This window comes from Camelus dromedarius, chromosome 3 (genome assembly GCF_036321535.1).
Source record: "Camelus dromedarius isolate mCamDro1 chromosome 3, mCamDro1.pat, whole genome shotgun sequence".
NCBI lineage: Eukaryota > Metazoa > Chordata > Mammalia > Artiodactyla > Camelidae > Camelus > Camelus dromedarius.
Window position 1 is genome coordinate 22,335,279 of NC_087438.1, and position 19,747 is coordinate 22,355,025.

Sequence of the window (19,747 nt, forward strand, 5' to 3'; positions counted from 1 at the left end):
CAACCAGGCCTGCCACAGAGCCTTTGAGAAGAAAGAAAAGGAAAAAGAAAATCAGATTTTAAAAAATCCTCAGTACACCATCTAGAAGAGATTCGGGAGAAGAGCAGTGCCTGGCATTAGCCAGAGCACATTGGTGGAGGTCATTTTGCAGTTGAAGTATCTTTTCTCTGCTGACTTCAAAACAGTGAAGGAAATTCAAAAAAGAAGCCCAGGATTTTGATGGAAGCTGTTTTGACATAAGTGAAACCAGGCTTGGCATGAGGTGGAGGCAGGCTCGAGCCGAGCCAATGGAACAGACCCGGGAAGGATTGAGACAAGCTGGGGAAATTGTTTCAAGATGGAGTTGGATCCACTTGAAAGGCGAGGGAAGCGGAGGGCACAGGCATTTCATCAGTGTTTGAATGCGTGTGTGAGCAGCGTCCTGTACATCCTGAGATGCAGGGACCCACAGGCATCTCCCTTCTTTTAGTGCCACCTCTGTGGACAGGGAAGAGGCTGGTGCCTTGTGAATGGTGCACTTTGAGGGCTTGAGGATTACTGGCTGGTTGCAAATGCTCAGACTGAGTAGGTTGGGGGAAGAGAGACAGAAAGGGAGAGTGTGTGTTACTAATTCTCATAGCTGCCGGCAGCTATCACTGTGGAGGAACAAGGAAGATATATGTTCAGGGCAATGTGGAACTCAGTACCTGGGTCATCTTTGCCACATTCTTCAGGGCTTGGTGGCTCTGAGTCTAGAAGATAAATGAACATAATCTCGGACGTGAGGTCTGGCTTCAGTTATTCTTGAGTGTTGATAGTAGCCTCTTCCAAGGCACAGCCAAGGGCAACACCATACCTGGGGAAGCACAGGAATTGCCATAGGAAATGCACCTGGCAGGGCTGGGAGTTGGATGTCATGTAAGTCACGGAGAGTGGGCTGCTTTGGATTTTCTGCTTCACAGACCTACTCTATCTTCAACTCTCAGGGGCATGGCATAGCAAAGAACCTCTGTGATGTGAAATGTGTCTTTGGCTGGCCAGGAAGTGGGGCATAGGAAAGACATGGAAACTCCATTAGCACTAATCCAGGCAAAGGAAGTACAGGAGAGACTTTGGGTCCAGTAGTCCCTGATAATCTCTCCTGGACGAAAATCACATGGAGAAAATTAAAAATGCAGTGCAGTTATAAAATGAAAAATATGCAATGCAGAGTAACAGGAATATATTAGCATGTGATACATGTTATATCCTATTGCATTAGCATGGTGTTTGGTACCTATGCCTGGTTAGTGTTAATGAGGAAAGATTTATTATAATATTGAAACAGTGGGAAGGACCTAGGAGTCCAAATGGAAAAGAATGCCTCCTCTACTCAAGTACAGTCACAGGAGGAACTTTGAAGGCAGGAGAGGCTACCAGGGGTATCTGTAGCCTAAACTGGAAGGCATGGTGGGTATTCACTGGAGTAATGTCAGAGGAAAAGATGGGTGAGATGGTAGCAGGGCCATGAGGGCTCTCTCCTCAGGATAATTGGGTAGGATCTGAAGGAAGGCGAGAAAGATAGCAACATAAAGGCATGTTTGCATAAATTCAGACTTGGTAGGGGGTAAATGGCAGAGAGGATGCAGAAGGAGGTGAAGTCTAGTGACTAAGGATCTACTCAAAAGGAGTTGCTTTAAGATTAGAAGTAAGACACAAGAGACCACGTATTGCATGATTCCATTTATATGAAACATCCAGAAGAGGCAGATCTATAGAGACAGCAGTGGCTGGGCTGAGGATGGCACTAACTGTGGAGAGGCACGAGGGGTCTTCCTGGGGCGATGAAAATGTTCTAAGACTGGTTTATGGTGCTGGTTGCACAACTTGGTAAATTTCCTAGAATCATTGAATTGTCCATTTGAAATAGATGAATGAGATATAAAATATGCCTCGATCAAGCCATTTTACAGAAAAAGAGCTGTCTTTTTATTAGAAGGGATCTTGTCATTGACCAGTCATTTTTTTGTGGTGCTCGTGATGTGCCTGCCATCGTGCTAGTGTATGAGCATAGAAAAATGAAGATTTTACAAAGGCATGAATAGGGATTTTCAAAGCAGGCAAATGATTGCTAAGACTTTCCACCTCACTAGCCATTACTGATTTGCAAATTATGACATGAGGTAACTCTTGACTATCAGACTGGCAGAGATTTAAAAAAGTGACAAATGGTTCTCTTAAGATGCTTCTGGTGGGATTCTAAATTGTTATCCCCTTTCTAGAGCAAAGATTGGAAGGAAGTACACAGAACATATTTGGATGTGCTTTTGATCCAGCTAGAAGTTGGGACCCAGAAAGCCCACCTAAAGGAATTTATCTCCAGGATGCTTTAAATACCATCAATAGTATGACACCTCTCAAATTTTTATCTCCAAACCAGTCCTCTGTGCCAACGTCCAGATTCAGATATCTAGCTGCCCACACAACAGCCACACAGCACCTCAGACTCAACACGTCCAGAACATAACTCCAGAATAGATCTGTGCATCTGAATAGATCAGATAGCCCCAACCCACAAAAGGCCACCCTACCAGCCTCAAGTGATGGCAACCCCATCCTTCTGGTTACTCAAGCCAAACACCTGGATGCCATCCTTGAAACTCTCTTCCTCTTTCATCTGGTATCAGATCCAAAAGCAAAGGCTGCTGGGTCTACTTTCAAAACTGATCACGATTTTGGCCATTTCAGACCAATTCTCTGCTACTCTACACTGAGCCAGCTTCTTTGTTCCTGGAATTTCTGAAGATGATTTGAGTACCGGGCCTCCCTCCTCCCCTTGCTCTACCAACAGCCTATGCTCAACACAGAAACAAAGGGATCATTTTAAAACATAGTACATATCACATTACTCCTCTGCTCAAAACTGCACAGCTCCCCATTTTGCACAAAAGTCTTTATAGCAGCCTTGCGTAAACTGGCTCTCCCCCCTCCCCTGTTACTCTCCTGCCTTGGAAGCTGACACGTTGAGTCTAATCAGTGTTTGTGGGATCCGAGCCTACTCCACCTTGCTGTTCCTCACACCTACCAGGCACATTTCCAGTTTACCACTTTTGCACTGGCTCTTTCCTCTGTCTGGAATGGCCTTCTTCATCGTAACTGCATGACCAACTCTTCCATCTTCTCTCAAGTCTTTGCTCAGCATATTTAAAATTTCAACCTGACTCCTCCAGCTCCTGCATACTTGATCCTCTTCATCCTGTTTGATATTTTCCATTTTCCATAGCACGTTTCACCTTCTACCATACTATTTATTTGGATGCTTATTTTAATAGGTCTGTTGTTTATTGCCTATCTGCCCCTGCTAAGCTGTGAGCTCCACAAAGACAGGAATCGGTTGACCCCCACATGCCTAAAACGGTGCCTGGCATATAGTAGATAGTCAATAACTATTTGTTGAATGAATGAATGAATTTGTAATGAGCAAACAGTACATTTATCAGCAGAAAAAAATAGCGTTATGTCATGAGAGAAAAAAAGGGAAATGAGTTCCCACCGCACTATCTGAGCTCATCAATTTCCTCATGAAGTGAAACTGACTCATTCAAGTACAGCAAAGACTGACTTTACCTGCACTCCCTCTGCCCTCCGGGGGGAAAATGTGACCAGCGTCATCAGGTGAGTTAGCAAAGCTATGTGGCTAGAGTTCTAATCTGACTCTGTACAGACTGCAGGTTGAGCTCATATAGTTATAAGAAACTCTATGATTAACTCACAGTAATTTAATAAAGAACTACAATCATTTGCAGATAGAAGCCTAGAGGTTCTCTTTTGCAAGGCAGTATCTCTGCAGGATGTGTTAAGATAGTTCTCATTGTTGATCAGGCATTTTCTACTTCATTTATAGTTTCTGAATTCCTATTTCCAAAAGGTGTATGGGTACTTTTGAAAAAGCTTGTATTGATTCATGCAAAAATGAGGTACAGGAAAACTGAAAACTTCAGGTAAACTTATTGCAACATGAGAGCAAGGGCCACACTTCTACTTCCTTCCTGTTAATGCTGTCTTGAGGTCAAAAATGTGTAGTGCATTCTGGTGTAGAGATACTTTGCTGTGAGGGTGGTGGATTTCAAGCAATCTTGTTAGTTTGAGATGTGAATTTTTAAGATCAATACGAAAATCAGTGATATCTTGTTGCATGGAAATCAAAATAATTTTTTTTTTTACTGATCGTATGATTTAGCTGCTTTTTATCCAGTGTTTTTCTGTAGTGTCTCCCCTACCCGTACCCGTTTACATCCAGAAGCTCTTTACAGGAAACAGAAGGAGAACTGACTCTGCTTCAGTGCCGTTTGGATATTGCAACTAGTGGTTGCAGGAGATGGAATTTAAGCAAGGAAAGGGCAGAAATGCTGATGGACACAAATGTGGCTGCTGCCTTGGAAGCTGACACATTGAATCTAATCAGTGTTTGTGGAATCCGAGGCTAGAACGCTTCCTATTGCTCCTCTGAGTATAATTCCACCACTGTTTGATTCAGCCTGAAAGATTTACGTTCAGTATTGTTTTGCTGTAAGATGCATATTGATTTCTGTTGCATAGTCACTGGTGTAAAGAATAATATATCATTGAGCTCCTTTTATGAGCTTGATGTTGGGGGAACAAGGTCAATTATAAACTGAGTTATTCTGTATATTGTTCTGCAACCTGTCGAGAACTATGATTTTACCCTATATGGTAAGCTCACATGTCAGCCTACCGCAGTTTCATGGATGCCAGCAGAAGACATGAGACTCCTGGGTCAGAGATGAAAGACAGTTTGTTATTCATAGAAATAGTAGTAGCTAGTGGATCAGCGTATTTGACCACTTCCCCACATCCCACTTCCCTTGGGGCAATTTGGGCCTCTGTCCTGGTATATGGATGGGTGTGACTTAAATTTTACTGCTACACGGTGTGGTGGTTACAAGTTTTGGTAGCTGATAATTTCGTTTGGATTTAAATGGCAAATATTCTATCAGAGGTCAGAAAATATTTTTTTTTTCATATAAATATTTACCCTGATTCTTCACCCTCAACCTGTGTTTCCCAATTCAAATTTTATGATTAAAATAATAAATACACATTTTATAATAAGGAGATCATATTCATTCATTACTCTGGACTCCAACAAGGGAGCAGAGGGGAGAGTTCCTGAATCCAGCCATTTGTGCTGAGTAGAGGAGGTGAGAAGTAGTAAAGGCTGGTTTCCTCAGTTACTTCCCTGACCCAGCAGCTGGAACACTGTGTTCTAATTATTTCTACACTCAACCTAGACCCTGGTCTATTTTCAAATCCTCATTGGTGCCTGAACCCCATCTTTCTCCACCGACTCAGAGCTAACTTTCCCCCTCTCTGTACTAGCAAAGAAGCAGGTTGGTTTATCTTCAGACAGCCTTATGAGCACACCAAGGATACCAGTCACTCTTCCAGCACGACATCAGCCCCAAAATTCTGCCTTCAGAGACCCTCAGAGAAAGGTTGGCTGTTTCTAGGGGGTTGGAGGGGAAGGTTGTGGAATCTGGGAGAAGTGTGCCCCAAGTTCAAGGTAGCTGGGAGGCATCACCTGAGACAGATGGCCCTTGGGGAACATGGTTACTAAGTGACTCCAGGAAATGATGTTTATCATCTTCCCGTCCCCCGCTTGCAGAGCTGCCCAAACTTGCCTCCCTCTGTGTCCCAGCCAAGACTTCACTGGGAAATTAATCTGTATACATTTAACACTTCCTCTCAGCCCTTTGTTCTCTGGGAACCTACAGATTTATAACCTCAGACAGCCCTCTGGATTAATTAGGCTTAGCAGGGTTTCAAAGGACCACAAACAGCTTTTCAGCTTCCCATTACTTCTTAGGCGAGAGGAAATCAGAGGCAAGAACGATTGATCTCTGTTCATCCTGTGTGTTAGACGGGGTGGCTTTTAGCAGCTAGTCCCATCCTAGAAAACAGACCCTGATACAATAACTTGTCCGTAAACATCTTCCTGCAGTCAGTGGTTAGTCTCCTGCTATCTGTACTGGGGACCTGACGTACTCAGATGAAGTAAGAATATCTACTTTGGTGAAAGAATTCTTTCATGTTTTCTCTGAGTTGTACAAGCCACTGTGGTCCAGGCGGTGGCGGTCCAAGTTCCTCTGCACCCATGGTTCAGCCCGGTGGCATCCCTCTGTGGATTCACACTGTGTGCCAGGCATCAGTGATTGACGGCTGAAGGCCCAAGATGATTTTCAGAGGCACCTGGAGATTGCTCTTCCAAGGGCTTTGGCAAAACAGTCTAGAATATCAAAATTGTACAGCTGCCTCAAGTCATCTTTGATGGAATCAGGGCATGAGTGAATAATGCATGTCTTTGGCTATCCAGTGCCTCCCCTGTCTTAGCCCCTCTCTTATCTCCTGCCTCCATGTCCTTCTTGTTCTTCAAACTCCAGGCAGCTTTATCCCTTTAGCTCTTCAAAGCATCCATTGGCACCTGCCAACCCCTTCCCTGGCTCCCACCACTGCAGAGCCCAGACTCCAGAATTATGACACAGCATCAAGAAACAGAGGAGGTATTCAAACGTTCTTTCGGATAAAGCACTTTTTGAGGGAAAGGAGGAGGAAGAAATCCAGTTAAGAAAGATGCTTGGAAAGACCAACCACAACACATTCCAAAGGGAAAGTTCTAGACTAGAGCTCAGAACCTCATTTCTGGATATACTGGTCTTCCCTTTATCTTAAGGCCAGCCTGGGATGGTCAAAATCAAATAAATTTGAATTAAATGAATAATTTTACATGCCAGAGGATATTTTCAAATTTTTGCAAGAAACCAAAATATAATCATGCGGTAGAGAAGCTTCTAAGGGCTGATTATACCTGTCAATGAGGAGGAGACCTGTTTTTCCAAGTCACAGGATTGGGTTTCATTTCTTGTTTCTCTAATGTTGACCTTTTTTTTGGACATAGATTTGTTTTTAAATTTTTTTAATGACCTTTGCTTTATTTTATTTTAAGGGGGGAGGTTATTAGGTTTTTATTTATTTATTTTTTTAATGGAAGTACTGAGGATCGAACCCAGGACCTTATGCATGCTAGGCACGCCCTCTACCACTGAGCTATACCCTCCCCTCTCTAATGTTGACTTTGAAGTTTAAAGATTCTAATGGTGTGTAAGAATCCTACTGAACAGAAAAAGGGATTTGGAAGTATGAATTAGCCAGGCAGGTGCTGGAAAAGTTAGGTAAGTCATTTAGATATAGATGGAGAGAGGATGTGGCAACATTACATTTAAGGTGATTTGAAGAATTGTAAGAATTCTTCTGTAGATACTTTTTAATTATTTGTAGTTGGGTTTAAATTTTAATAGGTGTAAGGATAATCCTAAATAAATTGTCTGCATGGTCCTTTACCAAACCTTTTTTGAAAGCTTTTTTGAATCATTAATGGTCTTCCATATTTTAATAAAGTATTTGAAAGCTTAAAAAAAAAATTACGTGGTGCCAAAAAGTCTCTTTTGTACCAACTTGCTAGAGTGTCCATAATTCATTCATTACATTTTGTCTTCAGGATGACCTTAGAAAATGCATTGTCCAGGAAGGAATAAAGTAACCTGTCATACAGTTCCCTGAAGGTGTCAGGGTCTGGTTTATTGCTGGGAAGCCAGGAAAGGACAGGGAGATGGTGCCAAACTAAGAATAAACTCCTCTTGCTTTGTAATTTTGTTAAGTGTGGATCCTGCAGAAGGAATAAAATACTGTCAGTCATGGAATTTTCCAAGGCTCTTGGAGCTTCCACGAGAGTAGAGATGGGAAAGATTTTCAAGATCTTGTACTGTGAATCAATGGACCAGCCTTTTTGGTACTGAAAAGAAGGTCTCTGGGGACAATCCATCAAGTTGTTCAGAGTTTTAATACAAAAGGTAAACTCCCAAAAGCAATTTTAAAGGAGTCGCCTCTTCAGACGAAATCTTTTTCAGGTTGATGGTAAATGCCTTGGAGGCCTAGGACAACTTGGACATAAAAGGACTTTCTACCTTTGCTATCTTTCCAGGTTTATGTTTTATTCTTGGCACTGGGATGGCTTGCTCCTCCTGTCCCTAGAACTCTTCCCGGGAAATGAGCAGTCACAACTAGAACATGAAAGCAACTCAGAGATGGTCCATTTTGACCCCTTCACTTTGAAGATGAGGAAACTGAAGCACAGGGATGATAATAATTTAAGGAGCAGAATTGCACAGAGGATGTAGTATGGGTTGGGAAGTGGACAGACCTGGGTTTACCAGTTGGCAGGTATGTGAACTTGGGCAAGTTAGTTAATATTTCTGAGCCTCAGCTTCTTCTTCTGTAAAGAGAATTCTTAAGGAGCATCCACCCAAAGAATAAACTCAAAACTTGGCCAGCTATTATTTTTTAAAAATTGAGACATAATTCACCTAACAGAAACCTCATCATTTTAAAGTGTACAGTTTAGTGGCTACATTCACCATGTTGTGAAACCATCACCACTATCTAATTCTAGAACTTTTCCGTCACCTCCCTCCCTGCAAAACCTGTACCTTTTAGTAGTCAGTCTTAATTATCCTCTAACCCACTGGCAACAGCTAATCCACTTTCTGTCTCAATGGATCTGCCTCACCTGGATGTGTCCTATAATAGAATGATGTGTGGCCTTTGGGGTCTAGCGTCTTTCACTTAGCATAATGTTTTTGAGCTTCACCAGTGTTGTAGCATAAACTTCATTCCTTTTTATTGCTGAATAATATCCCATTATATGGATATACCATGTTTTGTCTATCTGTTCATCAGTCATGGAAATTTGCTATAATTATCATTGTTTTACATGGTGGGGCCAAAGATACAATGAGAACTTAGGTGTCTAACTCTCAACCTTGCTCTGTTTTTACAACCCCATACTGTTTTGTATAACATCTGAGCATATGTATTCAATTAATAGTAGTGGTTTGCTCAAAGAAAACCCTTACAATCTGGCTAATTACTCTTATGGCTAATTACTTTAAAAGATTTTTATCCAATATGGGAAAAGACTACATAATTCAACAACAAGAAATCTAAAGATAGAAAAATGGTGCTGAGAACCAAGTTTAATTTTCATTTTCTGGACTCCAGTGGTCAAGTCTTCATGCCTCTTCATCTCACTGTGTTTCACAGAGCAACCTGAGGGCTGTATCTTTTATCTGTCTGGTTTTTATGTAGACGTTTATTACCATGGTTTATAGCCCAGGAGCAAAGAAAGTTTTTCCTAGCTTTGGTCAATGTTTAGTGATTCATCTCTCTTGTTCACTTTACTCCAAGGCAGAAGTACAGAATTCTCTTCTCTGGGACAGTTCCTGTCACTGCATTTACCTGCCCACTAGATACGCTCTTGGCCCAGAATTTAGTACATTTCAAACACAGTTGGTCACCTCTCCTTACAGCCTGGTCCCCTTCTTGGATACTGACTGCCCCAGCTCTCAGGTCTGCTCTTCAGCCCTGGATGGGGAAAGGCAGTTTAGTGTACTTGGAAAAGTTCTCTGTTTTTCACTTATTGAAGATGTAGGTAACATAGCCCCAGGCCTTCTCTCTGTAGGCACTTGAAGGCTGGAAGCAGGTCTGATTCGTTAAGGATTTGGTTGTTGACATTCTTTGCTTGGGAACCGGTGGTGTGCAGAATGCGGCAGGATGCCAGGGGCAAAGGCGTTTCCCGGGGTTCATCTGGGGCTTGTGCTGCCTTATCTTGGGTGGCAAGAGTGGAGGGTCTAGCCCAGTCTGGCTTCCTGACTTTCTGCAAGTGTTTTCTTTGCTAAAGCTTTAATGATCTGGTCCTGGACACTACTAATTACTCATCTCATTTAATATTCTATTGCTATTCTTTAAAATCTGGAGGAGTCGTGTGTCAGGCTTCGCATGTGTTACCTCATTTATATGATTTCCTGTTTCTAAGCCTCTGGCAGCCCTCATATACATGTGAAAGCGAGTGAGCCTGGCCCTTGTCTTCTTCAAGTTAAACATCCCTCCTTCTTCCCTCTGTTCCTGGTGGCCAGCTTAGCAGCTGTCTCCTACATCTGTGTGTTTTCCACTTTGTCAGTGTTCCTCTTAATGTGATGCCCACACTGGAAATGACACTTCACATGTGCTATTGTTACCAACCAGGGTTCCTGGTCTCCTTAATCAATAGAAATTGATAAGAGGCCAGATGAGAAATTCAGGCAAGGCTTTCCTGGGACTGGTGCTGCAGCAGAGGGAGTGAAAATAAGTAACAGGTTCCCCTCCCTGCTTTTGTTTTTGGAGGGGGAGGGGTGAGCCAGTCCCTTAAATGGGGTGGGGCTGGAGTGGGTGGCTTAGGTGGTCTGCCCACCCCCTTGGTGGTGCTGTGTGCAGGGATCATGCGCAGTACCCTGCTTTTGCTCTGGACACCTCAGAAGTGGTAATTAGGTTTTTGGTCTTTTTGTATCTTATTGTTCCTAACTGGCTCCAACTGCGCAGGCACACAGTTATTTTAGTCCTTGATAGTTTCTTTGTATTTTGTTGCTCGAGGAGACACCTTTGTCCAGGGGCCAGCATTGCAGCCCAGAGTCCCAGGTCCCAGCCTGTCTCACTATGAACAACCAAACTAGAACTACTACCAAGAAATGAACCTGAGCCTCATTCAGTGCCACTCATACTTGTCAATGCTCCTTCATCAACTGCATCTTAATACTGGCCAACCCCTCCATCCCCCACCTCAGGATCTTTTTTTCATTTTAACTGCTGGGAGGCAGATTCTTCTTGTACAGTTGATCTGTTGATTCTGAGAGCAGAACTTTACATTTACCCCAACCTATTCTTCCGGTTTACCCTGGGGACTTGCAGTGTTGCTACATCAGAACGCTATGAATGGGAGGCTAGCATAATTCTGATGCAACACACTGTGGAGGGAGTGGAGAATAATTTTTTTAATGATATGTTAGGATTTGCTCTGTTAATAGAAAAATCCTCCTCTGACTACCTATTGTTGGGTACTTTCATTAGTAATTTCCAGTTCGTGGTGGCTTTTTGCTTTGTTTGGGGGTTATTTTTAGCGTCAACAATTAAATAGATTAAAAATTGAGTGTTGAGTCTCTTTAAGATGCTTGGTGCCTTGATCACTTGGCCAGGCTTTTAATCACGTGGGTCCTGGTCGGGCCATCGGATGCATCCACTTGCTGCATCATTCCAGAAGATGCTTTGAGGGTTTTAACCGGCACCTCTCTGTCCCTTACAGTTACCTGGCTGAACAGTGCTGGAATGGCGGCTTTATCTACCTGATCATGCTGCGTCGCTTCAAGCACAAAGTCCATTCTCCTTATAACGGCAACAGTAGCAACAGCTCTGAACCAGGAGAGACGCCTACCTTGGAGCTGGGTGACCAAACTGTGAAAAAGGGAAAGAGAGCAAGAAAGTTTGGGGTCATTGCCAGGCCTGCTACTCACAAAGTTGCTGAAGAGTCCAAGAGCAGCACTGGCTGTGAGTTGGACAATGACTCCGTCTCCGAACTGGACAATGGCCTAGACCCGGAACTTGGAAACGGTCATGCTTTTGAGCTAGAAAATGGCCCAGATTCGCTCAAGGAGGTGGCTGGATCCCATCTAGACAGGTCGGAATTGGACAGAGGGACAGAGCCTAGAATTTCAAAGACAGATGCTCCTCAGCCCACAAGCAATGACAAACGGCACTTCTCAAAATCTGGGAAGACGGACTTCCAGTCCAGCGACTGCCTGGCACGGGTAAGGTTTGGTTTGACTGTAGAACCTGAATTTTAAAAGAAATGCTGTTTGAAGTTGCGTTTAAGATTTAGAAAATACATCTAAGATGACCTTGCATGTAGAAGCCAACAGATTTATTAAGATAAATGATCAGAGGACATAACAATAACAACAAAAAAATCCAAGTCATTTTATCCCATTTAAATAAAGAGCTAGCTGAGTGATCCTAAGTGGAAAATTCAAGCCTTCTGTGGTATAATTTGAGTCATATGAGGCCCAGATAAAGTGCTTGAACTGCAACGTTATTTATCACTGCTGTCACCAGTGGAATTGCCACTGAAGGCCAAGAATTCCTGGTGGCTGCTGATAGCATAAATATCCATGCCTCAGTGTGACACAGGATGTCCAACCTGCAGGGAAGCATCTGCTTTTATTTTTAACACTTCAAAACCAGGGACATTTTCGTGGGATTGTTATTATATTGCTGAATTCCGGTGAAGTTTGGAAGCTTCCCAGCAATCTCTGATACTATGATATCCAGCTGTGATGGTCAGGGCTAGTCTTACCTAAAGCAGATGTGGTCTATTCTGAATGGTAATAGAATACACCTCAGGCCTCAGATTGTCTCCCCCATTGTAAGCGACACTCTCTCGTAAAGTTACATTTCTTTAGAGTCAGTGTGCTCCCTCCAGGAATCGTCTTGGCCAGATATTCCTCTGGGTTCCTAACGAAACAGTAACTTCCTATATGGTTCCTTATTGATTTCTTCTCTGACTCAGGAGATGCCCTTTAAGGATGAAAGAGAAAGTTGGAAAGGTGGAAAATGGGCACGGAAGTATCAAGTTCAGCTTTGATTCCGGGGAAATGGTGCCCCAGGAGTGAATATAATTTCTGGAAAGGCTATTTCACGCATATTCCTGCAACTATAGCCAATCTGTATAATGGGTTGAGAAGAATCAAAATAACTCTCCTCTCACGGGACCATGTTCCTTCATTTGAGGAGCTGGGTGATCTTCATAAAGCCTTACACAAAGAAGGTATATTTGTAGATGGAATGTACAAAGAAGTAAGGAGAAATAATTAATGTTTCTAACAATGATTTTCTACCAATTTATGCCCCCCCAAAAAAGGATTAAGGGCAATAAAAAGATTATAATGTACACATCTCCCCAAAATTAAGGGCAATAAAAATATTATATATTCCTTATCAATGAATACCGTATCTTGGTATGGTTTTTTTCTTCTAATGATTAGACTGTGAATACACAGAAAGCCTAAGGTGAAAACAGCAAGTTGGAGAGTATTGGTTCGCTTAATCATTTTGAATGTTTAAGGTAATGAAGGTTGAAGGCTGAATCTCATATTCAGTCCAGAGAAGAGGCTTTCATCTGGCCTAGGACACAGTGGAAATAATTTGGAATTCCCACTGTTTAAAAAAAATTTTTTTTTAATTAAAAAAAAAATCCACACCATCCTCTGCTTATCCTAATTAAAGACAATAACATAAAGCTGAATTTCTGGATTAGACTATCTTACGACTGCATATACTAGAGTTCCTTTGCCTGGTTTTTGCACTCAAGGTCAAATGTCCAAGAAGATTCAAATGAAAGGGTAAAAAAAAACTTTGACCTATTGCCTTGGGACTTTTTTTTTAAGCCACGTGCCTATAGAAAGGAGAGACTTGCTATCTGGAATTTGCATTCTTCATAACTATTCTAAATCTATAGACTGATTATTAAGCCTTGGTTGTACTTTCGGTCTTGGAAAGGCAAAATGGGCAGCACACCGTCTCAGGCATGAGTATTTCAGTACCTTTTTCAACCCCAGAATTATCTTCACTAGGTACATTTACCCAGGATTGATAGAGCTGGCAAGAAATAGATCTTCATGGCTTTCCTCTGCATCCTGGTGTACCCAAACTGAGACCCAGAGACCCTCAAGGAAGGTCTCTTAGCTTCTTGGGCTGGGTGGATTTATATTTAACTCCAGGATGAGCCCAAGGTCATGCTAAGATGGAATTTCCAGAAAAACAAAAAATTAGCTATTTACCTCTTAAGCCTTGGGGGGAAAATTCCATTCCATTCGAATAACGGGAGATTAGACACGTCAGGGTTGTTCCGTTTCTGCTTTACTAATGATTTAATATATCTACAAAGACTTAATAAATCACAGACAAGGCATATAGTCATTCAGACCATTTTTATTTGTCAGGTACTTCTTTTTCATAGACCTAATTGTTACATGGAAACAAATTCTCAGGGGGAAGGTATAGCTCAGTGGTAGAGCACATGCTTAGCATGCACGAGGTCCTGGGTTCAGTCCCCAGTGCCTCTGTTAAAAATAGATCAATAAATAAACAAACCTAATTACATCCCCCCCCTCCCAAAATCCTCAGACTTTGCTTTTATTTTCTATTCTCCCTTAATGGACCTAGAGGAAACACATTTCCTTTTAACAAATATCTCCTTTAAAGAAAATTGCTTTATCTATAAAATATTAACACGTAATGATACATATGCAACCAGGTTAATTTTTTAAAATGTGAAAGTTGGGCCCATCTTCTAAACCAAAATATCTCCTAGCACATAGATAAGCAGTTTTAGAAATGAGTTCAGAGTTCCTTACTCCCTGTCTAGTAAGGATCATTACCCCTCCAACGTGACATACACATAATGTATGTTTTTATAATGCTGCATGGTAAAAATAAACACACTGAACTTAGTCACATAACAATGAAAAAAGAATTCTACCATCTGCCAGTCAGGAGAGTTTATCCACAACTGACGCAGTGTCTATGGGTCCATTTGTGGTCTTACCCTAGGTACCCCAAATCCACCCTGCGCAGTGGCAGACCCCTTCTCTAGGCCTTGTCTGTAAGTGGTTCAGCAGAGACCGCAGGACAGCTGCCCTGGGTCTGAATCTTTAGCGAAGTGTGAGACACAGAAGGGGAGTCACACTGAGTTCATCTCCTGGGTGGTCCCTGATGTTTGCATCAAGCAGAGGCAACAGGAGGGTGGTCCTCTTCTAAAAAGCCCTGTGGCCACTGGGTGAACTTTTATCCTTCATGTGGTACTGTCTCCTAAGTTTGTGTCTGCCTTTACCTCTCTCCTGAGCCCTTAAGCTTTCTGCCAACTGCCTACAGGATGTCCCCGTCTTAAATATTTCACATCATGCCTAAAACTTGGTGTGCTGCTTCCCAGAACCACCACACCCGCTCTGGTGCTCCAGGTCTCACCATCCACAGAGCTGCCCAAGCCAGCAACCTGAGATTCAACCAGTGACCACTCACCCTGGTTTGTGCAGGACTTTCCCTGGTTTTGCACTGACAATCCCATACCCTGGGAAAGGCCTTTCACCCAGGCACATGGGGACAGTTGGCATCTGGAGTCAGCTGGAACACTGCCCTCTCCCTTGCCCCACATCCAGTCAATCACCAAATCCTGTCACCGCCTTCTCTCTTTAGGATCTCTGCCTGTTTCACTTCTCCGTGTCCCTCCTACAGCTTTAGGTCAGGGCCAGGCTGCTTTCCTTTCTCACCTGTGTAGTTACAACAATCTCCCACCCATCTCGCTGCTCCCTCTCTCATCCCATCATCCATTGTCCCCACTGCATCCAGGGCTTTTCTAAAGAATACATCTTACCGTGCATGCATGTGCGCACACGGACACACACATGCGCGCTGCAGCTTAGACCCTTTTGGCGGATCCACTTTGCCCTCGGGGTAACACCTGAATACCTTGTCTTGACATAGCATGTGAGGCCCTTCAGTGGATTCTTGCTTAACTTTCTGCCTCTGTTTCTCACTGCTTTCTTCCTCCCTGATATGGGCTGAATTCGTTTTTTTCAAAAGGCTATGCTCATTCTTGCCTCTGAGCCTTTGCTCTCTCTGTTCCAGCTCAGTGCCGTGCACGTGCAGGCTCTCTGGAGATATTTATTACTGAAGGCACCCAAGACCACCAGGCCTGAGAGACAGAGCACCAAGTTCCAGCCCTGGTTCTTCCACCCCCAGTTTGGTGGCCTTTGGGCTGCCATGTCCTTTCTCTGAGCTTCAGTTTTCTCACCTACAAGCTGAGCATTTTGGTCTGATGACTAAGGGATTTCAACTCTGACATTATGATCACATGTTTCTTCATTTCCAATGGCTCATTCGAAGTAGGAAGGATAAACAGTCTCAGAATAGGTCTGCAACTGGAGCCAGAAAACTTACTGCAGTGAAATGCTAGTGGGATGATGTGTCTTCTCACATTTGGGGCAAAGATGCTGTTGTAAATTTTTATTTTGGGTTCCAGCAGAAGATGAGGTCATTTAAAAGCAACCGAGGCAGCTCCTTTAATTCACTACCCCTGTTTTGGTAAATTAATCCTGTGTGTGCCTTCGTGAAGTGATATGAGTGTGAGCACACACAGTGATTGGCAGTTTACGGGAAAGGGTAGCGCTCCGACAACATTAACACAGACATCTGAAGTGTCCAATTTTGCATGGTTTGGCTTTTTCTCAACCGGCTGACAAATTCTCATTGCCCTTTAAGCCAATGTAAAAGGAAGCAAAGGTCCAAGCCATCTGTCTAGACAGGGTCTGTTTCAGAACTCAATCATCTCTACAACTGGATCAGTGTTCACACACTGAACGTTGGCAAACACGCAGGTCTCCCATCTGGGCGAACTACTCAACGTCAGTCTCAATAACTTTTGAGGAGCCATAAGATTAGTGGATAAACATTGTATATCTGTTAATTCAAGGACATGTATGCAGTATTACTTGCTGGGCACTGTTCTAGCTGCTGGAGAACCCACTGGTAAATGAGAGACAAGGCTCCTGTCTGGGGTATTTATCACGTACCAGGGCCACGAGCAATATAAATAAGCAAATAAACAAATCAGAATGTTAGACGCTGACCACAAGTACAATAAATGAAATAAAACAGAGGAAAGTGAAAGATGGTGGGGCAGTGACGTTGTAGGGGGGAGGCTAATTGATATCGGGTGCCAGCAAAGATCTCATTAAAGAGGCCATGTTTTAGCTGAAGACTGAGTGTCAGGAAAGGGCAGCCCTGCAGAATCTGGGTGCAGAATGTTTTCATGTGAGGAACCAGCACGTGCAGCTGCCATGAGGCAGGAGTGTAGCCTATCCCAGGACCAGAGAGACTGCGGCACAATGAGGGATGGAGAGGGTACTAGGAGGTGATGTGGGAGTTGTGGACGGGGCTAGGTTACAAACGTTTGTGTAGACCATTGCAGAGTGTGGACCTCATTCTCAGTCTAGTAGGGAGCTGTCGCAAGGTTTACGCCGAGTACATCATGAAGTATTTTTTTTTAAAGGGCATCCTAGATGTGTAATGGGGCATAGAGTTTGTGAGAGGTAAAGAATAAAAAGGGAGCCCAGATTGGAGGCTATTGTGATAACCCAAGTGAAAGATGCCAGAGGCTCTGACAAGGGTGGTGGCAGAAAAGAGGAGCAGAAGTGGATGAATGTGGATCTATTTTGCAATTAGACCCTACAGACCCGGCTCATGGTTTAGGTGTAGAAAATAGAAGGATGAATCTAAGATCATTCATGGGCTTTTGGTTTGCAGATCCTCTTAAGCCTGAGTAGATGATATTGCTGTTCCCATTGAGACGGGAAAGCCAGGAACGGGAGAGGAGGAGAGTCCTGTCTCGACCCAACTGATGTGTGTTGTAGATACACGAGTAGAATTGTGAAGAGGTAGTTGGAAATACACTCAATATTATTGCACTTAAGTTAGCCTGTTGGTTTTTGGCCAATGCCAGCTTTAGCTTAATAAACTTTAGACACTGATTTTATTTTTAACTGAATGCAGCTTTCGGCTCTAGGTGGCTAGATCTAAGGCTGACAGTCATACAATTAAGACTGATAACATCTGCCTCTTCCTGTTTCTGCCTCCCTTTGTGTTCCTCAGAATTCCTTCATGAGATGGTCAGGAAATTCCAGGGTGAGGAAACGTGCATTGATTTCTTTGAACTCTCCCCATATATTTCCTACTTACTGTCTGTTATTGGGGGAGGGGATCATACTATTGGATAAAAGTGGAAAAGATCTGTTTCTGGATGAGTGTAGTTGGGGGCTCTATGACGCGTTGGTCCTTTCTGCAGTCTGAAGCCATTTTTATTAGGCTTGTGTTTTGCTTTGCTTTTGAGTAACTTAACTAAGTTGCTTTTAACTAAGCTGTGTGCGTCTTGGGCGGGGGCAGGGGTGTAGACCAGGCGTGTGGCTGCTCTTGATGAAAGCTGTCTTTAACTCCTCTGTCAGGATGAACATTTAGGCCCTTATTCTTTCCCCGTGATCATAGTTTTTGCATGTTTCTTGTCACAAGTCCTATTTCTCAAAAGCATTTAAAAATTAGAAAGGACCGTATCTCGTATTGTCACACCCTCTGAACCATGTTAACAATTTCTGTTTAGCAAGAGGAGGGCAGGACAGGAGAAAATGATGGCATAACTAGTGAGAGGGATGGATAGGTTGTTACAATTTGGAATAAAACCAAATGGGTTTTCTTATTTCTGGGCTCTAACAGTGGTCCCCGTTGCTCTTGGGAAAGAGTCCCAGAGCTTTTCTCTCCTGGGGGAGGGAGGAACACTGTCACACATCTTCAAGACCCCAGGAGCCACGGCACAATTTCCAAGGAGAAAACAAGTCAAGCCACCATTCTGCCCTTACCTGCAGTGTGAGGCCCAGGGAGGCAGCCACAGGGCTGGCCACGTGCCAGTGAGCATGCCAGGACAACAGCTGATCACATCCCTGCATTTGTTCCCTTTGGGGGTCTCCGCCAGCCAGAAGGTCTCACGTCCTGGAAGTGTGCTGTCTCGGCAGTAGCACTGATTCTCAGGGATGGCTTCTTGGAAGTAGTGGAGCTGGGACTGACTTTGAAGGCCAGGGAGGCTGTTTCTGAGTGAGAGAGGAAGGTGTTCCAGGGGTCAGAGGCAACAAACCAAAACCCATGGAGTCCAAAGTGAGACAACTGGATGATGTAGGGAGCACTGACAAGTTCATGAACTACTGCGGTAAGCCAGTGGCCTCTGAAGTTACATTTGGCCAGACGGGCTTCGTGGGTCTGTGGTCGGAGGACGAAGGAGACAGCTGGCCCCGCTGCAGGTTGCTGGAGCCGTGGAGCCCCAGCAAGCAGCGCTGGACCAGAAACATGGAGGACCCAACAGGTCTCTGTCTGGCAGTGATCTCCCTAGACATTCCTGTTGCTGCACATCAGTGACTGTTCAACATCTGGGTTTTTTTTTTTTTTTTTTTTTTTTTTTTTTTACTATTGCATAAAGTTTCATTTTAGTTTCTGACAGTATGCATTTCAGCTTTTCTAAATGCTTCACATTTTTTTCTCCTTTGCAAGCAGCTTGAATGGGCAGGTTGCCTATTTCTAGGGAGATGATGGCTTTGTCTGTATTGGACCTTAACAGTTCCATGAGACCTTCATGATGGATAAAGAAGGCAGACGGCTTTTGTTTTATATGTTGAGGATCGCATTGTGACCCCTACCCATATACCTAGAGCTAAACAGAATTCTGGAATGAGCCTAAAGTCAGACGCCCAGATAAATCACATTGAAAGCTTTTGCTTTCATTTTTCAGAACAGCTCAGTATCTGAGGGAACTCAGACATTTTCAGTGGGCATATGTTTACGTCCTTGGAGTGAAATACAGAGTCAAATGGAGAAGGAACCAAAGCAGAAAAGTGGCGGTCCAGAGGAATTAGAGACCTTGATTCGTTTTTTTAAAGGATAGATTTTTATAGTTAGGGAAGCATTTTTTAATGTATTTAAAGAGCATTCTGACCAATGTGTGAAGTTAATAACAAATTCATCAATTAATTTCCTATTGTGGCTTCTCCTACCAAAGATCTGATTCATACGTTTTAAGGAGATTTGAGATTCAATTCAATATGATGTTTTTAACATATCTAATATGCCTGTGTAAGTAATACATGGTTACTTATCAACATGCATTATGTATCTGCTACATGTCCGAAGCACTGCTGCCTGTTTCCATAAATATTTAATCCTAATAACAAACTTGGAAGCATTAATAATCATCCCC

The 19,747-nt window shown here is 43.2% G+C and overlaps 1 protein-coding gene across 3 annotated transcripts in view; it reads left to right on the plus strand.

Moving 5' to 3' along the window:
- PDZD2 (PDZ domain containing 2) overlaps positions 1 to 19,747 on the plus strand; it is a 339,218-nt gene that overhangs the window by 235,375 nt on the left and 84,096 nt on the right. For all 3 annotated transcript variants that reach the window (XM_031443609.2, XM_031443618.2, XM_031443633.2), the window contains one exon: positions 11,207 to 11,708. In XM_031443609.2, the coding sequence (XP_031299469.2) occupies positions 11,207 to 11,708 (502 nt within the window). The remainder of the gene's footprint in view (positions 1 to 11,206; positions 11,709 to 19,747) is intronic.